The sequence below is a fragment of the Lipophrys pholis genome (genome assembly GCF_963383615.2).
Source record: "Lipophrys pholis genome assembly, chromosome: 4".
NCBI classification, from domain to species: domain Eukaryota; kingdom Metazoa; phylum Chordata; class Actinopteri; order Blenniiformes; family Blenniidae; genus Lipophrys; species Lipophrys pholis.
Genome location: NC_137637.1, coordinates 11789100 through 11810577, shown reverse-complemented (window position 1 = coordinate 11810577; position 21478 = coordinate 11789100). Strand labels below are relative to the sequence as shown.

The 21478-nt window shown below is 43.2% G+C and overlaps 1 protein-coding gene across 2 annotated transcripts in view; it reads right to left on the bottom strand.

Moving 5' to 3' along the window:
• The window catches only part of shq1 (SHQ1, H/ACA ribonucleoprotein assembly factor), a 50964-nt gene that overhangs the window by 7143 nt on the left and 22343 nt on the right, over positions 1-21478 (bottom strand). For both annotated transcript variants that reach the window (XM_080460825.1, XM_080460826.1), the window contains exons 10-11: positions 17060-17183; positions 6367-6487 (exon numbers count right to left, since the gene is read on the bottom strand). In XM_080460825.1, coding sequence (XP_080316951.1) covers positions 6367-6487; positions 17060-17183 — 245 coding nt within the window. The remainder of the gene's footprint in view (positions 1-6366; positions 6488-17059; positions 17184-21478) is intronic.

Here is a 21478-nt window from a genome sequence, read left to right as displayed (position 1 = left end):
AGACACATGTAAAGATTATTGATACAGACCTACTCGTCACAAATGTTCCCATATACTTCTTTTCAGACTATATAGCAGGTTTCAGTAATATCATAAATCTAAAACAAACATCCAAACTCTCAGGGAAACGTAGCCAGAGTAATCAGGAGTGTTTTCTTACTCTGATGTCTCCACACGTCATTTATCTTTATGACTCCTTGTTAATATGAAGGAGCCCAGTGTGGATCTGAATCCCTCATCACTGACAATCATGTGCTTCAGAGACAAATAAGCTGAACAGGTTTCGGATGAAGCTCTGAAGAGAGGCTCAACTCTTTATAGGGGAAATTAAAAGTAGAACATTTCAACACTGGGGGCTTTTTCAAGGGTATTTCAAGAGTCACATTTTACCCAAGACTTTCTTAAGTAACAAAAGTACATATTTAAAGCCATTGAGTGTCAGTTATTTCTATTAAAATCTATATGAAAAGTGTAAAACTGATCTAAGGTGTGCAACTTCATTGTGCAAATTCAATTCAAGGTCCCGTTTACATGGCACCGTTTCAAGTGAAAACCCATCGTTGTTTCCCATTTCTTTCACAAAAGTCTTGTGTTCATGTGGCAACATTTTGAAGACGATATAGTTAGCACTCCAATCCAATTCAATCTTTGGGAGCTGTTTTCAAAAGTTGCAAAAGTTGCATTTTTAGCATCTTTAATAATGAAATCAAAGTTTTACATTTTCACTTGAAAATGTTGTCGCATAAACCCCTGAAAGTGACACGGCGGTGTCTATTAGACAACCAGTGTGATTTGTGAGTGAAAATGTCAAGGATATGTGGAACACACTTTAACAAATTTGACGTGCTCTTACCGACTTTCATTTGTTTTGTCGGTAGATAAATTATGGGATAAACCTTATAAAGCGACACCTCAACTGAAAAACGTGTTGTAATGCTCATAGCTGATCATACTTATGGACAAAGTCAACGCCCTCAGGCTTCAATAGAAAACCTTTCTGGTTGGAGTAGCACTGCGACGGGACTACGGGAACTTTACCACAAACAACATTCGGCTCTGGGTTATCTGTTTTGACCGTCTCCGCTCCCACCTTCACATTTAGTGCCATCACTACTGTCAATCTTTGTTCTTTAAATACCCTTTGTTTATTACACTACGGTTTATTTGTACCAGCCTGTTGAGGGCAGAAAACAAAAGCACTATAATGAATTGCATTAAGTGGAGAGCGCACTGCAAGCAGGGAATTATGCAAACACAGTGGTCTGTGTTTAAGATGAGCTTGTGTATTCAAGATAAAAATCTGGAGTGGCTTCATGCTGAGAGGAAATCTGTACTACTTATCCCCGTTAGCTGCGACACATTTGCGTCTTTGTTCTCCCCAGCGGGGGTCTCTGAGGGTCTCCTTCAGCTCTGGGGCCGGCGTCACGTAGAGCCGCTCTATTATCCCGTTTCAAAGCGTTAAGTGACGGGTGGTGTGACAGGTTGTGCAACACTGCTGGGAGAAACCTCCACCTGCCAGCCAAACATCTGGGTATCAAAACAGCTGTATGATGGGGGAGGTACATAGGAGGCTGTGCACCTCGGAAATAGATCAATTTAGTTCACGAGTATAAACAAAAACAGTACATACTGAAATTTTAGGTTTTCACGTGCAAAAGGCGAGGACGTATAACATATTTTGTGGCTTAAACATAAAAGAAGTACAGTGAAACGGGATGAAAGAGTCCCTGTCTTGCCAACAAAGAGGAAGGAAATCTCCAGACGGGTCCAGATATTTAAAGGTCTCATGACACCTCAGTGTAGTACATTATATTGCCCGAAACTTTTACACCTGATAACTTGAACATTCACACGGATGCATTGCATATTGGGTGTCTGTTGATACAGCATTCAGAGTCATAACAGAACTTTTCAAAACAGCTTCCAAGGTAAACGACGGCGTTTCAGGTAGCTGCATAGTTTTTGGCCGATGACCCACACGCCGCTGCCTTGGCTTTGAGGTGTGGCCGGGCAAGATGCGCTGATTTGCTGAAAACTATGTCATCGCCCCCCACCCCCTCGACCTGGTGACCAGCAACCCTCGCCGCAACGTCACTTAACAACAATGGCAGACGACATGCAGGTCGTGCTGCAGAAGCTACTAATGCCAGTCGGGTTAATAAGAAAATATGTCTGAGTTCTCAAAAAAGGAGATTTTTGCATGCTCCCTGTCTTCTATAGTGCCAACTATAGGCTTGGCATATATACTACATTCTTTTGAGTCATTTTCATGGTGCCGTGTGGACGGTAAATATTTTAAGAACGACGGGGAGATAAAAGATAGTTTTGGCTTGCATGGACAGGGCCTCAGCCTCTGTGGAAACCGGTAAAAAATGATTCAGAATCCGTCTCCGTGTAAATGATGGAAAAAACAACGGCGACCTCCAGAGTGTCATGATCCCCAGTCCCAATTCCACCGGGACTTGGTAGGTTTGTAGTTAAGAATCACTGCGATAGCAATCCAACGCCGTCATCTGTCCATACGAAGGTGTACTCGGCATTGTTAATGTGTTTATGTGTGTTGTTCTTTCGGTGCACGTGTGTATGGTTTCATTACCGGAGGCCACATTTATTTTTACTGTGCATCTACTTCTGCATGTACAGAAGAACACTTTACGCCAGTCGAGGTGCGCATGCACAGTAGCAGCATTTAGGAAAAGTTGCACTTCCTCCATTTGCACGGAGACAGAGTCAGATTGTTTATAAAAAGTTTCAGTGGCTCCGAGCACCGTTGTCGTGTAAACAAAGTCCCAAAAGGCAACGGAAGCTTCCTGTTTTCACTTTTAAACATCCTCATGTAAACGGGACCTAAGGCTGCACATGAACCCTGAACTTAAATCAGTCTGACGCCCGCTGTGCTAAACCGTTTTGATCGCTAAAGTCGTACAATTCGTAGTGAGATTTGAGCGCCTGGCGGGGTAATCTGGGTAATAAGCGCCCTGCGCTTTAAAATAACAGCGAGAGGTGAGATGAGGGGGAAGTGCAGACGCGGGGGCGGTTGAGTGTTAACAAGTGCACTTTCAAGGCATTTCACCGCTCGCTGCAGCCGACGCGTTGACCCCGTGTTTGACCCCGTTGCCCCGAGACGCTCCCAGTTGTTAGAGGCTCCAGATGCTTTTCTTCGTGGGGGGGGGGGCCGGGCTGAAGCGTAAGATAACTCTCTCCTCTGCCCTTTGTCGGCATCACAATGCGGAGGATGAATGAGACGAGAGTGTGTATAACCACCGCGGGGCTGTTCGGTTCCTCTAAAGACCAAAGCACCCAGAAGAATGAACGTCTCCAACTTTGGCACTACTCATTGTTGTTTTCATGCGCTGCCCCACACATGCTTTTTATCCTGTGCTGCGTCAACACTCATTGTTTTAGAGGGACTGCTCACTTCACACCTACCATTCATAATTCCTGCAGCGTGTCCTTTCAGCTGTCACGGTTTGAGGCTCCGACAGGCTTTCTTCACGGTGCTCCTATGTGTGAGCGCGCATTTCACACATCTTACAGACAATTCTCACATTTTGTTCTACAGAAACAAAACAACACCAAAAAAAACAAAACTGGGGAGTAAATTATTTCTGATTCCACTAATGACTTCATCCTCCTTTCAGACTCACCCTGGAGCACATCACTTGTTTTTTCCCCTCCTTGCTAGAATCTAATTGACCCAATTAATGAAGGGTAGGTGGCTGTGAGAGAGCAGACGCTGGAAAAAGAAAGAAAAAAAAGGAAGTTGAGGCCTTTCTGATTTAACTGAGGCACTGTAACACAACACCAGACGTATAATGCTTTGTCTGGCTGCTGCCGATCTGTGCTGGCTCATCTCCAAGCTTTTTGATAAAGGGAGGGGAAAACAAAGAAGTGAGGCAACTCGCTTTCTTTCTTTGTTTGTTTTTTTTTTCCCCCCTCTTTGCAGTTCAGCAAACTCTGCAGTTTTTTTGGCAGCTAAATCCATGCAAGAAGTGTTTGCTTAAACGGATGGAATGGAGAATCTGCTGGTCCGTTCGATTTTTAGCAGAGAACGTTATTATCAGAGTCTGTGAGGGCTGAGTTGAAACGCTCTCAAACCAAAAAAAAGTCAAGTGTTAAAAGTCTGAAGTGGAGTAAAATTAAAATAAAACCACTATTAACTTTGAGGTTGTGCTCTTGATTTCTGCACGAGAGTGAAAGCGAGCGCCGGGCTTGCATCTTAAATCACGGTGATGTCTTTACGAGGTTGTAAATTCGAGGTCGATGTCAGAGGAACTTTAGGAGTTGGAATGCACGTAGGAAAGCGAGGGGGATTAAATAAATCACCCCCCCCACACACACACGCACGCACGCACACACAGACACCAATTAATCACTGTGTCCATCATAAGCAGCTGATCACGCCTTGTCGCCGGCGACAGAGTGACGAGTACTCGGATCTCACCGGGGGGATAGATTACATCTCATCTCACCGCCGGGCTCCCACAGACAACTCACTTAGCGCAGGATGACAAATCCTGCACGGGGGAATATCCCGCGCCGAGGAGAAAACAATGCCTACGCGATCTGTCAGACGACACGCGGATGCCACAACAAGGCGCGTGGTTGGATTGCGTTTGTGTGAAACCTCTGGGAACGGGCTCTGCTCTCCTGCGCGGCTGCTTAGCACGGCGTCTCCAGGCACCTTTTAATATCACATGAGCGCCGTTTAATAAACCACAAGTGGCGCTTGTGTGAAATTCCTGTCAAGCCTGAACCACAAAAGCCAAACTCCAGGAGCAGGAAAGATGTAAGGGCTTCTCTCGGGTGGGTTTGTCGATTTGAGTAGGAAAATCATGTAAACTTCTCTGTTTACCCAACAGAATGCAAGAACTCAAAGAGCACGGGCTGATTTATTTAATGGTCAATGCAGGACATCGTACGGGTCAGCACATTAAGTCAAGACGACATTTAGTTTCAACATGCAGCAGGAGAAACGGGACGGGAGGAGGAACAGAGCAGAGCGGGACTGAGGCCCTGTTTACAGGACAATACTGCTCTGAGCCACTCAAAACACAACTTTTCAGAAACGTCTCAAAATGTGGAACTTTTTGAAACCGTCTTCGTGGAAAAGGAGGAAAACGCAACTTTTTGAAAACACTTGGGCTCGGTCTGTGTAGATGGCGTGAACGCTGCTTCTGCACATCACGGTCACAGTGAATAGTTATGTTGCCCATGCACGAGTAGTTGGACAATAACAACGTTTCCTCCAGAGGGTCATGAGTCCCAGTTTATATTCTCCTGGGACTGCGTAGTTTTATAGTTGACAGTCTCCTGTAATAACAATCCAACTTGGTCTTCTGTCCATATGAATATTTGTGTACTCATCGTTGTTAATAAATGCAAAAACAATGCGTTTTCACTTGAAACATGATCATGTAACTGGCGTCTGAAAGGACACGGGCCGATTCATTTAATGATCAATGCAGGACATCGTATCATTCAGCACATTAAGTCAAGATGACCTTTATTTCCAACATGTCGCGGGGCGGGGGAGGGGAGGAGGGGCCGAGCGGAGAGTGATTGAGTTTTTCAGGGAGTCGACAGCTTTTGCGGCTCCCTGTGCTTACGCGGTGAGAAAAAGCTTGTGTCATCTCTCCAGTCTCTGACAGAGAAGACACCAAGAACCCAGCTGCTCAGTTCTCCCACTGCTTAGCATGTCAGCAGGTTAAAAAAAACAACAACAATTTTATTCCTTCCTCAGAGTAAAATTCAAGTCTTTTGTCGGGAAAAATATCGAAATGAAAATGTGAGGAAGGTCGGGGAGAGAGGGGGAGAGAGGGAGAGAGCACTAAATCCCTGCAGACCTTTTATCGTGTCTGCATCTGGGCGCCGAGCCTACAACATCAGGCGCACATTTTTCAACTGGGCTTTTTCCAGACGAGCACACCACTCCGCTGAACCCCGGCCAAGACTAAAACACAGCTCATTACAGAGTAATGTGCTCGCAGGCTCACATTTAAAATGTGTAAGTAATTGTTAAATATCAACACGAAGGAGGAAGTGAGAGGATCTGTATCATTGGGGAAGAAAATTGTCGAATTTGCATGTTTGCCGTACATGCACACACGCACTTTGATATGGAGGGAATCTGCAGAGTGCAGCTGGCTCTTTTAAGACCCACAAATGGTACTTCTGACACATGATAATACAGGCTGGAGGGAGATTGCTCTTTTGGCTGGCTCGGTCATTCATTCACTTGGGCCTGCAGTGACAAACAACTCGTCTAATCCTCTTCTCTGAAGTACTGATGCATCATGGGGGCCTGAGTGGCATTTCCCACGGCTCAGAAAGTAATTCTCTCAAGATGAAGGTGCGTGAACTTACTTGACCCTTTGGATCCAGATGCAGTAGTCTGTGATGTACAGATCGTTGAGTATGTACGCCGGGTCGTTCTCCCTGAAGACTCTGTGAACATCCAGCAGGCATTTGAGGACGCCGGCTCTTCCTGGGCATGGGAACACAGCGCGGAGAGAAAATGGAAAAACTGTGTTATGCGCCTGCAGAATTAAGGATGACAATGCGCTCCAGCTGCTGGCAGACGCAGCGTGCCTCCAAAGGCTGGCAGTCATTGTTCCATACATAAAAGCTGAGGTACGGGATCAGAGGGACATCTAAGGGAGCTGCAGTCATTTGATCCGTGCGCATTAAGACGGGTTCCTGGTTTAAGAAGTGCTGCTGCTTCTGAGACACGAGAGCCAAACAAGGCAACTATTTCTGGCAGTCGGCCTGTTGATTTCACCAGCGTCTCAGATCAGACTCTCCTCAAGACGTTTGTCTTATGGACTTTTTTCCGTCGATGTTAAAGGAGGTTGGTTTGTTCTGCTCATGTGTGTCATTTTGAAGAGGTGTAATGAACCTGAATGAATAAGCCTTTTCTATTGCATTAATTAACAGCTAAGAAATTAGTCAATATACATCCATCTAACATCTGCTTTATCCAAGCTAAGGCAGCAGGTTTAGTCAAATCTAGTAGTGGTTTAGAAGTAGTTGTTCTTGCTGTTGCATCATTGTGTTATTGCTGTAGTACTGCAGTTTAAAACCCTTCATAAGTTGCAAGTCAAACTCTCAGTAACTACAGTTGTACCACTATAATCTAATCATAGTGCTGTATGATCTTGTCTTTGATATTGACACATTTCTGTTACTACTGCATAAACAATCATCAACTTTGACCTGTTATCACTACTGGTATGCAGTAGGCTTACAAAGAGTATGGTTAAAGACTTTAAAATAGCAGTTACTTCAGTTCTCTTGATTTAATGCCCAAAACCAACAATGCAGACCTTTTTTTAACCAAATACCAGACTTTGTGCAGGACAATCTGTTCAGTAAGTGAAGGTTCACTTGGGAATGCCAAAAATAGTCAAGCCCTGGACTTAAAACAGTGGACTATTGAAAGTGGGCTGCAGGTCCGCAGTTATTGATGTATTATTATTCTGAGATATTACATTCGGTTTTCTTGGGTCCTAAGCTTCTAAAAACTCGCTGCATAATATTTATATACTGTACTCCATAGACATGATAACCATATATTTTGTCATAAAGAAATCAATCGTATTCATATGATTGATGGGTTTGATGAGCTGCATGTTGTGATCAGATTATCTGGCTGCTAAAATGGTAAAAATAAATGTGGATGTGGTCAATTGTACTCGAGATCTCTGTGACTACTGCGGCTTGAGTGAGTCGATGTAAATCTGTAAACAAGGCAAAAACACTACCACTGAGCTTATATTGATTCACAATAAACAGGGGCTTAAACAGGCTGACGTTGTGTTGACAGATACTCCAACTTATATCAAACCGGTATTTTTAGGAGGAGGCAGAAACAGAGAAGACGAGTTTTCACGTTTCAACCTCTTTCTCCATGTATTTAGATGCGAGAATCATGTGGGCAGCACATATAAATGTGTACTCTTAAACGCTTAACTTTTAAGTAAACAGCACAGTTGCAGCTCTGTGTGTTTACTGCCACCAGAAGAATGCACGCCTACACAGAGGCTGTCACAGAGAGCAAAGGATTTAGCCTTTAAAGAAACATGAATGGTACCATACTTGGTGGAGAGACTCTCAAAGTCAAACAGGTTCATAACGCAGTCTGAGACGCCTCACACGTTTACACGGCAACGTTTTGAGAATGGTGTCTGTTTGCACGAAAAATTATGTAGTTTGCCTGTAGTGCCAGGAGTTGGTGCCGTTTGTTTTTGTTTTTGGAATGAAACAACACACACGTGAGCAGAGGACAATAGGCTCGCGCTTCAGAAAAATTGTGTTTTCCCGCCTTTACCGTGGAAATGGTGTCGGAGCGTTTTTGCAAAGTGTCACCTTGGGAGCCATTTTCAAAAGGTTGCATTTTAAGTGGCTCCAAGCACCGTCGTCATGTGACCAGACCCCCAAAACACCAAAAAGTCTTCACTCTTTTCACTTGAAAATGCTGTTGTCTTAAGTTTGTAATCAATGTTAGGTGGATGGACAAGATCAATGAATATTAGAACTGTGGTTTCGTGTGTACGGTTATTCCCACATTGCAGAAATCTAATGTCTGCAGAATTTCCTCCTCTATTTCAGTTGTGTAGTAAATTCAATGTCACTTGAATCTCATGTGGTGCAAATCTGATATAACATGGATGTAATTACACCAGATTTCAGAGCATGTAAATGATCAGACATGTTTATCTATTAAATAACACCTGATCTTTGACAGTGTGTTTTGAAATCTTTAAAGCCGACACGCTGCAGCTTTCATCACACACGCAGAGCTGCAAAGAAACGGTTTTCACGATTCTGACAAATGACTTTCCCCTTTCCCTCCTCTCCAGTACTCAACAAGCCAAGCTGACACAGCCCCCCCCTTCCCCAAATCAGGCATATAAATAGTCTGTAATGTGGCCAACAATCCGGCGAGGGCAAGAGAAAATGTTTCTCTTCACCTCCGCGGAGCCGGGCTGGCATTGTCCAGAGACTTCTTGGACCAATCAAAACAAACAGCGCACTCACCACAGGGGAAAACCTTGAATAAACATTTGGTTCTCATTTAAAGCGTGGTGGGGAACTCTGCCCTGAAACGTCAGGACTTGGATTATGTCAGGCGAGCGCTCACTCGCTTCCAAGGTTTGACTTTGTTTTCAAAATAGAGTTTTCTGAGATGTGTGCAGGGAGACAAACTGGAGGAAAGGTTGCTCTCTGCACTTCTTCGACACTCAAACCCTTGAGAGAAATGCAAACGAGCTGGTGAGCGAGGTGTGCTCATTTGGTAACATTTGGTTATCGGGTGAATGGAGACGGCGGCGCAGTTCGAGTGAACAGCAGGAATTCCTTTATTGTGTCGGAGTGGGTCAGCTTGGCAGCTCTGGTGGGTGGGAAGTGGACCGTAAACAAAGACCTGCTGTGTCCTGAAGACCCAAACATAGATTCCAAAATAAAACTGCCCGGGCAGCAAAGTCAAATGACAAATTTTACATTTTTCCAATCCCATGCTTTATTTCAGGCACATTTGTCGTGTTTACGCTTGAAGAATCCTTGGTTTCCACTGGTGGGCTGCCTCCCTGGCTGCCTGCTGGGCCTAAGCTGACTCCCCGCCGTGGCTGAGCATCGGGGATTTTCTTTTCTCTTTTGATGCATTTTTCAGATGATTTTTTAGTTTATCTTTTTTTTTTTAAATACAGTTGCAAGTTGGTTGGAAGCACAGATGTAAATACTAGAAAGCTCACCAGCAATATTTGCTGTGAACATTTGCAGCTCTAAAAACAGAAGCCGAAGCTGGTAAAATATGGATAATAAGAATAACGCAACTTCAAGCAGAAGGACTGGGAAAACACCGGGGAAATTCCTCGACATATGGCCTCTATGGTTTCCCACAAAATATAAAGATCTCCCACAAAAAGAAACCAGACTGGACTTCCTATTCATCATTTTGACTGACATTGTTATAAATATTCTGACAAGAGTATTTTTCAACATTCATCCAACCGTCTTTCAGAATTTTATCTGAATTAGCGTAGCTGGAGCGGATCCCAGCTTGCATTGGACAAAAGACAGAGCCCACCCTGGACAGGGCTACAAATCCATTAAAACACATTCACAAGCAATTTACAGTCACTAATGAATCCAACATGGAAGCTTTTGGACTTTGGAGGAGAAACAAACACCACAGGGAGAACATGCAAATTCCACACCAGGAATACTCTAGAACTGAACATGTAATCCTGTTTTTCTCAACCCATTACTGTTACCAAATCAAAAGATTGTTTATAGAAGCATCAGGATGCAGAAACCTTTAAAAGTGGATTAGTATCACAGTAAACTGTGTCAAAAATAATATCTCATATCATAATACATAATCACATTATAAAATCGATTGTGCTGCAAAAAATGTTTTCATCCAGAAATGTTTATTATAATGCGACATAAGACAACGCTTTGGGATCAGAGTTAATGTTCTGACCTAATATTGAGTTTGTAGCCTGCAAGTTCTCACGTTATATTATAAAGGATTTTACATGACAACGTAACTCTGATTGGTTCTCGGTTCTGTACGACAGTTTTTACACTTTCTTGATAGATGTCACGACCAGTAAGATGCTGAATTCACAACACTGGACACATCTGCCCTCGGAGGGATTAACTCAAAATGATGAAAACGCTCTAATTAATTCAGTCACTAAGAGACGTCTTGTTTAAATCCCCTTCAAGAAATCACTGCAATCTAAGATCCTGCGCAAGCATTACTCAGAGATTAGTAACAACAGATTAAAACTGATGGTAATTTAAATGTGAGCAAGACTTACAAAATAAAAAAAAAAAACAATTGAGAGATTTGTTTCAGTGTTTAAGGGATGAAAATAAGTTGTGATGCTACATTTTTAACATTTCCACCCAGCAACAAAACATTAACCAGACGTGGTGAAAATGGCGAGATACAATGAGGAAATCCCTGCTTTGATAATTAAAGAAACAGCACTGCATGCCTGCTGTTTGACAAAGCCCCTTTAAACACTCCACCACTCTGGGAAATGTTTTGCGAACTGATGAAACTCACACGCCGTTTGCACAACGTTTCAAGAAAAGAAGTCAGTTTATCAGGGCATCCAACACAATAACGTCAGGGTAGCTGTCCTAAACATGGACATAAATCCACAACCGAATCACTTCAGAAAAAAAGCCTTTCGGGATTGGCCCAGTCAGCCAACACTCTAATCCATTAGAGCTGGAATTCACGTCGGAGTTCCCATCAGCAGCTACAAACAGTGCTTGGTTGAAGTTATTGCTACTTAATGAAGATCAACCAGGTATTAAATCCAAGAATATACTTTGTTGAACATTTTCATTAAAAAAAAGCTTGTATGGAAAATTAAATCTTGTGTGATATTGATTTGAGCGAGATATAGATTGGACCACATTTTATGGCCAATTAAAGAAGAAAACTAGGTTTAACACACTTTTTCCTACTATCATATATCGTCTGGCTTTCTTCCAATGCAAAAGCAATATTGAAACACTTAACAATTTCCAGGTTTTTCAAACAAATTGAGGAACTCTGACTAGTCGAGGGAACAGCATGAACTGATGAAGCCAATCAGTCATATGTCTTGGAAGATGTTCTCCTACTCATCCAAGCCGTGTTGACCTGTAACGTCTTCATCCTGGATACATAACAACATTTCCAGGTTCAGTGACTTGGGTTCCTCGAATTCCCAATCAGAAATGGCTACGAGCAAAACAAAGTCACAGAAATATGGAAATGAAAAATAGCACACATTTTAAAAGAGTTTGAATCCGTCCAGCTTCCTGCTTCTGCTCATGAGAAACTCCATGAACTACATCCAAGGCACTGACATTTAATAAGTAACTAAAAGAAGGCCACTTCAGCGAAACCAAACTCAAACTGTGTGTTATTCTTTCCGCTCACATTTCAGATTGAAGCACAGAGGCTGCTTTTGGAGCGCGGAGAGCATTTTATAATGACAAAGTGCCCGAGAGGGGTGACGGACACATTTTCACTCTCTATGTTGTTTAATGAGTCGGGACAAATAATCCAACATTGTTCTTCCAACGCCCTCCCACCCTCATCGCCAGTCACACATCCACAGACACAATCCGTGCTCATGAGCACCCTGAACGTACCCGAGCGTCGGTGTAAAATTACATTACTCTACCGTGATTTCACAAAACTAGGTCAGTGTGCCTTATTTGATCTAAAACTTGGATTCCTTCCCAGATCGGAAGCTTAAATTTTCCTTCATACCTCAGAAATTCTACCACCGAGGAACTGGCAGAGTGAACTGAAGCAGAAGAAGCAGCAGAGGGAGAAGATTTGTAACAAGAGGACGAATCTGACATCTCTTGTCTTGTCGCTGTCAGTCCGATCATGACCACGAGCTCCTCGTCCTCCCTCCGGCTCGGGCTCTCCGCTCTTCTGTACCTGCTCGACTCTCAGCCACTTCGGAGGCAGGTGAAGGAGCTCCTTGAGAACACACGGCGCACTGCCAGAGGGCTGTTCAAATATTTACCCTGCGGATAACATTTCCTCCCAGGCCCTAACCTGTTCGCTGTCGTTAATGAGTTTGTTTTGCTAATACCTGCGAATGTTTGCTTTTACAAGCCACTTAGAGCGAAGTGCCTCAAAACCGGAGCACGCATTTCAATTCGCCTTATCCTGACAAATTAATTAGAATGTAATGTAAGGCTGGGAGGACGCACACACTCAGACACCGAATTGCTGCAGTGTTACAGCTCATTAAGGAAAAGCCTCGTTACTCATCCTTCCATGATGGCGCTAAACAATGAAGAATATGAATCGTGAGTTGACGTTATGGAGAAAAAAATGGATCAAATAAAGGAAACCTTTTGTCATAGAAACAAACAAAGTAGGTGTCTTTGATGTTTGAGCGGAATATCGTTCCAACGCACAATCTGTTCACTCACAGCCACTTCGTTAGGTACGCCTAACACAACTGGCTGATGAGACAATCACATGGCAGCAACTTAATGTTTTACTGCGTGAAACAAGATGAAGAAAGGTGATCTAGGTGACTCTCAACGGTTATCAGTGTAAGATTGAGTGATGGAAGTATTTCACAAACTGCTGATCTACTGGGATTTTGACACAAAATCATCTCCAGGGTTTACAGAGAATGGAACGATAAAAGAAAAAAATATACATATAGCTGCAGTTCTCCAGGTGGAAATGTTTTGTTGAGGCCTGTGGTCAGATTAGAATGACCAGTCTGGTTTTAGATGATAGAAACTAAAGAAAAACTAACTAAACTAACCATACTCATGATTAACTAGATTAATTCGGACGAGCAGTTTTTGCGAAAAGTTGGTAAAATACATACATACATACAAACTATGGAAGGTATTTACTATGGATCCTCTTGGGGCAAATGTTTTTCCCACACTGACTCAATCTTTTCCTAGGATGCGGTGGGCAGCCACATTCAGGCGCTCTGCAGAGCTGTTGGAGTCAAGGGTCATGTTCAGGGACCAACAGTGGTGACCTGCTCGCTGTCCACTTCTCTAACCTCAAGACCACCACGGCCCCAGAAGACAACCATTATGTGCAAAAGACTGTCTCGGATGGCACAACACATTGGATCAGATTCACGTCACTAAAATCAGCTGGTTTCTTTAACACGATGATCAGTTCACTGTACTCAAATGATCTGGCGAGATGTCAGTCCAACAGAGCACCTTTGGGAAATTTGTCCAATAACACAAATGTACAGGAGCTGGCTGATGCCGTCACGTCATTATGTACCAAAACCTCTGAGGAAAGTTCAAACTGTGCTACCAAGAATGAAGAATCAATGTGATCCAACCTGGTACTAGCAAGATCCCGTTTACACAGCAACGCTGCTCAGAGCCACTGAAAACGCCACTTTTTGAGAGTGGCATCCAAGGTGGAACATTTTGAAAATGCTCTGACTGAATCAGTGTCTAAATGGAAAAAACACAACCTTTCTGACCTGCTGCTACACTGTGCATGTGCACCATGGCCGTAGTTAATAATGGCGTCCTGTGTCATGTATCATGACTCCCAGTCCAAATTCTTCTGGGACTCCTGGGAATGACCATGTACTACATCTTTTTTCAGGGTTTCTTCCGCTTGAGTGTAAAGGAATCTCATTTTCAAAATGTATTGATGTAAAAGCAAAACTTTGCTGAAACGAAAACGAAAAAACTCTGTGTATTCACTTGAAATGCTGTCATGGGAACGGGGCCTAAGTACTGCTTTGTCACAACCAGTGAACACTCTCTTTTAGGCCCTCTTTACACGTTTCCACTTTTGTAAAATGGTACTTTTTAAAAACGGCTTCCAGACTTCAACGATTTCAAAACTCATGGTTCTCCGTCCCAGTGTAAACAGAGAGAACAACTTTTATAAGCACACAGTAAAGTTGCTGTAAATGTTTCTTCTCCATATACACAACATTACGCTAGAATAACAGACTTCACTTTGAAGAATTTAACAGCCCTTCTCCATCAGAGTACATTCACTACACCATCTTCTGGATCAGAGAAACGTTTCTGACACCAGATACTGAGTCGGTTTGTACAACAAAGAAATACTAAAATATTACTAAAATAATTAGTTAGGTATAATTCAAGTAACTTAAATGGGCTTGAATGTTTCCATGAAACAAATGGTTGGAGTTTTGCTTTGATTAATGACATTCATTTGAAGTTTTTGTCAGCACTATTGTTTTCTAAGTAATAATTTGCTTAGACAGCTGAAGTTCTATCTCTTTCGTGTTTTCTGTTTAGCTCTCTGTGATCAGATGTTGTTTATAAATATGGTCCACAAGCAGCGAATCAATAAAAAACCAGAAAATCATCCCTCACTTCATTTAACCACATAATGTTGCTTTCAAGAAGCCTTGTAGAGAGCGATGTCTCACTGCCATGAAACACTGAGATTCACCATGGAAGTGATCAATAAATCTGATTACAATATTGTCTGTGCGGTAAGGATGTGTAAAATGTAAAATCTTGTTCCAAAGTGAAATAAAAGAAAGTGGAGGGAGGGAGCGACTCTGGCTGCCGTTTCCCTGCCTCTCCTGATCAACTCATCTTCCCACTTAATGAGGCGAGGAAATGCTAATCTGCAGCTTAAAAGGCCTTTAATTTGCTGTCATTTACCAGCGTTAAAATCACCACAAGCTGGATAATCTTAGCCCTCACACATCCTGAGTGTGTTTACACTGCTGACTCGCAGCTGTCTGTGGGGGCTTTTGATTTAAAGATTAGTCCGGGCTTGGAGATATCAAAGTCAACAGTCCGTTCTCCACTAATCCACATTTGGTCCCCCGAGGGGAGGGGAGCCCGGCCACTGCCTGGCTTATCTGGAGCAATATTACTTTCAAATGCTCGCTGCGGTGTGCTCACGGAGCACTTTCTCTAAACGGTGTCTGACCGGTGGGCTTTCACTGCGAGACAATACGTTATGAAAGCAGTCCGGGTGTACAGGACTGCATCCACATCCCACTGGTACCAATTGTCCTGACCGCACTCGCTGCAACCTCTTTCCCTGTGAAAACATTCCTCTGCACAAACCACAGGGCGGACAGAATCAATTAACACTAATTAGCAAAGATTGGGCGTTCGCAGAAGAAGCAAATGAGATTGGATTTGGCTTCTGGTTTGAACTCGAAACCACAGAAGCCACAAAGAGGCGACTGACTCTACAGCATGTGGCAGGCATCAAGGGGTCACTTAGCAGCCTGCAGGAGGGAAACGCCACTGTGGTAACGGATCCTTACCAGCGAATGGATGTGTGTAGACTTAATGGTGCAAACATTTCATACCATGCTCAATTGACAAACAAATCTGGGAATGTTTCTAAGGTATTAAGAAAACTGCAAAAAGGTGACATTAACAGTGTGATGCTTACTTGTAGTATTGTTTTTCTGTAGGACACTCTCTGAAATCTCTGGGCCGATAAATGGCATGTGCAAGTAGAAAATGTGCCTACAATGATACAGATAAACATATAGGGCATATGCAAGGCTAAAATATGGATGGATGGAGTTTGAAACAGTTGAGGGCATTTGTTTTTAAACAAGTTTCAATCTGTAATCAATACAGTAAATCACAATATACGGTATTTTCCAGCACATTTACACAACAACGTTTTCAAGTGAAAACGGAAAGCTTTTGTTGCGTTTTGGGTGTGCATTTACCTGACGACGATGCTTTAAGCCGCTGAAAATGCAACTTTTTGAAAACGGCCCCCAGGGTGGATCTTTTTGAAAACACAACTTTTCTGAAATGCTGCTACTGCACATGCACACAGCGGCCGTTGTGAATAGTTCTATTGTACATGTGTAAGTAGATGGACAATAGCAACGTTTGCCTCCAGAGTGTCATGAATACCAGTCCATATTCTCCCGGGACACGGTAGTTTTATAGTTGAAAGTCACCGTAATAAGAATCCAACTTGGTCGTCAGTCCATAAGAATGTCCGTGTACTCCCATTGTTAATATTCATAGTGTATTATTCTCTGCGTGCATGTGTTTGTGGTTTCATTACAAAAACAACAGCCCCCACTAGTGGCCCAACATGAAAGCTACACTGTTTTCAGCGTTTCTGCCATTTCCGTCTAAACGGTCATCAAACCGTTGTCGTGTAAACGCAAAAACTTTTCTCAAACAAAAAACAATGCCTTTTTACTTGAAATGTTGTATAAACAACATCTAAGATGGGCTTGTTTTGTGCCTGAAAACACTGGCACTGTTTCCAGAAGTTTCTGTGCCAGTAAAGAGTTTAGAATAAAGAGAAAGAAGAGTTTTGTATTTTCACTTGAAAAGGTTGTCGTGTAACCGGGGACATAAAAGTTTGAATGTTGCTTGAGAGTAATGTCTCAAAGTGTTATCCCACAAACTTCATGACAATTACAATTTTTAAGTGTTTCTAACCAGAGGAAAATGTCCCAGGGTTTGTCATTAGACTTGGTACCATTTCACAGTTAATTTACCTGCTTCATGGTTTGGTAATTTGATACGTAAGGACACTCACCTGACTGTAAAATCTTAGCCGCATCTCCAACAGCCGCAGAGACCAATGCAAAGTGTCTGTAGAGCGGGTAGCACAAAACCCTCCGTCCAAACGACACCAGGACGTCTTGCAGGCAGCTGTACGTCTGTGGGACGGAGAATACGATCGCCGTTAAAAACGCCCACAAAGAAAGCAGACAGCCGAGGGTCAAAGTGGACAGAAAAGACAAAGAGAAACATAAAGATGCAGCTGAGAGCTGGGCTCAGGCTCTCGGTGGTGTGCATTGCAGTTGATGGTGCTCTAATTAGTCCTTTAACAACTACTCATTTAAAGATCTGCAAAACAGGGGCTCACAACTCTTCAACACCTCTGCAGCGCTGACCTGTTAATTGCTGCTTCTCTTTTAATCACTGCCATCACTCTCACATGTGCTCTGCAAATAACGGACAAAAAGAATCCCGGAGATTTTGCCTTATTTATTTTGTATTCTGCTTTTTCTTTCCCTCCTCCTTCCGCGGGTCTTGTTAAGGATGTGTCGCGGGGCTCACGGGTGCGTGTCATCAGGGATCATGCTCTCCCCTGGGCTTGTTTAGTGGGAGTGTAGAAAAGCTCCACTGCTGCAGAGGTGGGGGAGGAGGAAGACTCGCGGTGACACCGGCGCAGTCGACTGAGGACAAGTAAACACGCAGCAGATGGAGGGAGTGCGGTGCGTGGGTGGGGCGAGGCGGCGGTGGGGGAAAAAAAGAGGGATCGTCAGAGAGGAAAGAGAGATACAGCAGCGAGGAGAAAGGAGCAGAGCGGATATCGACGGTGACACGCAGATAGACAGGCAGTCACAGACAGAAAGGAATCTATTGTGGAGGCAACTGTGAAGAGGAGGAAGAGGAAGGCAGGGGAGGGTGAGTGAGGGGCCCTGTCAATGAGAGCTGACAGCTCCACGGACTGACTGACGAGCAGTAAAGGGCTGCCAGGCAGGTGAAGACTGTTCTCTACTTCACTGTCACCGTGGCAGGAAATCTCCTTCCTCCCCTACCGCGGACATCCTCAGAGAAACCTGCATCTCGAACGCGGTGGGCCTTGCAGCACCTTTAATGAGCACACAGAGGGATCCTCCCGCTCATGAAATATTCAAATCAGCTCCGGGACACATTTAGCACATCTGCAGCGTGGTGTGAACCGAAACGTGCCCCTAATATTTATGACGGCTCATCTGCTCATCTGCATCATTCGTCTCGGCAGATGTACGAGTGCGTGTGCGTCGCTGTTGGTGTGAAACTACCCGCTACCCCCACGAGCCGTGGCGATAAAAGAAACTGATACAGGTCTGCGGTGAACAGAAGCGCTGCGGCTTTCGCTGACTGACTGCCAGTAGAGATTCAAGCTTGATTTATAGCTTTGCGTTATGGGATGTCGGTGCAGCAGCAGACATGCGCCTCCTCAAAACATGTGACGGCGCTTCGGGGGCTACAACTCAGTTACACATGGTGGATTTCAAAGTGAGCGGAGTTGTTTTCTTTCCAGGAGATAAAGAGACATCTGATTTCTGTAGATTTCCAGTAGAAATGCTTTAAAGTAGATGAGGCATGTTCTAGATTTCAGCAATATTGTCAGTAACCGATCGTGATGAATGTGCATTAAACCACAGACCACTTCCGACAGAGTGTCTGAAACCTAAGCTGCTTTTGGTACAGCGGAGACCGTGGATGCAAAACATATTGCAAACTTATCATGATCATGATCAACATGCACAAAATCTATTATTATCTCATTCAATAAATACTTATGTACTGTTGGGACATTCGAATTTCCCCTTCGAGGATCAATAAAGTAAATCGCCGAAAAACTAGACATTGCATGAAATTCCTTTGTTTATACAGTTTATACAGCGGTAGTCTTGGTACTAGAACAATTATTTTGTAAATCCATATACATCTGAATGTTTTTATAAATTGAACAATTCTCCTCAGTTAAATATCAAATCTCAGATGCATATCAGAGATTATTTAGTTAGCCTATTTGATCCTGATTCTCTAATTGAAACAACAAAACTAATGTTAATTTCAGTTCTTAATTTAAGACATATTAATTACTCCGACCAGTTTGATGAAGGATCATAGTTTTTTTTCGACATTTCATTCATGGAGCATCAAAACAATGAGAGTTAGGCATTACGTGATTCTTTAGAAACACAGAGGAGGAGGCGACAGAGCAAAAAGTGTTAGAAGAGAAGACAGAACGAAGAGCTGTGGGTTCTTTCAGCCGTGAAGCAGTCGTCATCAGCCCCGGGGGGAGGGGGGCACCGGGTGGACAGGGGGTTTAACTATTACCTGTTTGAATGTAATTTTGATGTGAAAAGTAAACTTCAATGAAAACAACAGCGTGGATGGACTCGGACTGATGGTCACTTTTGAAATCGCACGCAAGCGCACTACGGTTGTAGTACGTCGTTCTTCTGCACGTGCATGGGAAGGATTCCTGCACGACAATAAAAATGCTGTGTGCTGTTCACTCTTGAATCTAACAGCGCTTCGCCAATGAAATGTACATTTACTACATCATCATCTAAATCATGTGTGGAGCCATTTTATTCCGTATAAACAACCAATACTGAAATGGGCCAAAACAACAAAGAAAGACAGTTTAAAGGTGCCTTAACGTTTACAGGATACCGTTCTCTGCGTGCACTTGAAGCTCGTTTTATTACAAAAGCAGCACCCACTAGTGGCCCAACATGAAAACGACATCTTTTTTGTTTGTGTTGTTTCCATGTAAACAGACATCGTTTTGAAAAAAGTTAGTGTAAATGCAAAATTCTTATGAAACGAAAACGCAAAAATTATGCGTTTTCATATGAAACGTTGTCGTATGAACGGGGCCTCGATGTCCCAGGAAAATTACATTTAATCGGATTTATTCCTGGAATAAAAACATATTTGTCAACACCAGACACCGACTGCCCTTCACTTTGTTGCTATCGGTGCTGAGAGAATGGTGGTGGCGACAGCTTTTACATTTAAAGTGGAAGCTGTTTGTTATCCAGCTGTGCAAAAACTGCTTGTGCAGCTCGTCTCAGCATTTTTATTTTCTTTAATAAAAGCAGCTTGTATCCTTTGTGTATTGCAGGAATGTCTATGCTGGGTGTTTGTTAAAGGGGGCTCACAGTGATACATACCCGGTTCAAGCCTGGGCTGGAGCACAGTTCTGTGTCAAGTTTGCAAGTAGTGTGCAGGTGTGGGGCTTTTCTCCAGGTACAGCGTGCATTTGAGGTAGTCTGCAACTCTAAAATTCCCCTGCATGTATCAGTCTCGGCTTGAATGGAAAGTTTGAAGATAAACTTTTATCTTTTCCTTATGGAGTCACTAGTATAACCACCCAGCCTGGAGTTGAAACAAGGAAGTATGCTGGCAAAACTATTGATATTTTGAGGTGGATTATTCTCAAGTTTGAGGAACGTGTATATAAAGAATTAAGACAAGTATTTGGATATGACGCTCCTCAAGAGCTCTTTGGTCCTATGTCGATGTAAAATCCCCAAAAGAAATATCTGGTCCAAATATTGGTTGCGAACAAGAAAGCAATCACGAGAAATGGGAGTAAGGAAACACCCCCAGCAAAGAATCAATGGCTAAAGGTCGTGGACGACATCGTCTTAATGGGAAAGATAGCACGCGTACTAGAAGCACAACAACGAAAAGAAATGGACAAAGTAGACTGTATACAAGACTGAAATAGACAATACTGGATTATAATTCCTATGAAAAATTAAGACAATCTCAACATAAAACCAATTTTAATGAAACCTTCTGAGGAAAAATACAGTGAAATGTCCAAAAAACTTCTCCTGTCGCTGTGGCATCTTGTCTGTAAAGATCCGTTTGGAGAAGTGAAGGGACAATGAATACAAACACAGAGAGGATTGTGACGAAAGTCTACTGCAGAATTATAGTGAATGGGTACAATTCTTAGCATGACAACACTACACGGAGCAGACAGCCAAGAAGACAGCAGCATTGCTGCGTAAGCTTCCACTTTAAGCCACTTTGCTCTTTAAAACCAGTGCTAGACATGGAGCAGCATTGTATTTGGTTCTGCTTTCATTTTCCTAATTGATCAATTAAACAGCAGCCGATAAAAACTTCTGGCATCGGTTCACGCTGAACTTTTACAGGCGGCGGAGACCGAATCCGCAAATCAAAGCAAATATGGCGAGAACCAAAGCAGAGTTTTACTCTAAGACGTACAGGAGCGCCAAGCTTTTCACAGCGTGGCGGCGACAAGACCTTTCAACATGTGTTCTAAATACGGGTCTGTAACTCGATGGAAGCCAGCCCCGTCTGTGAGGGAGCGCTCGCCCGTGGATTACTGGAGGAGCATTTCAAAAGCAAAACGGAAGGAATATAAGGAGGGAACAAGGAAAACCTCGTGTGGAGGTTGTTATTT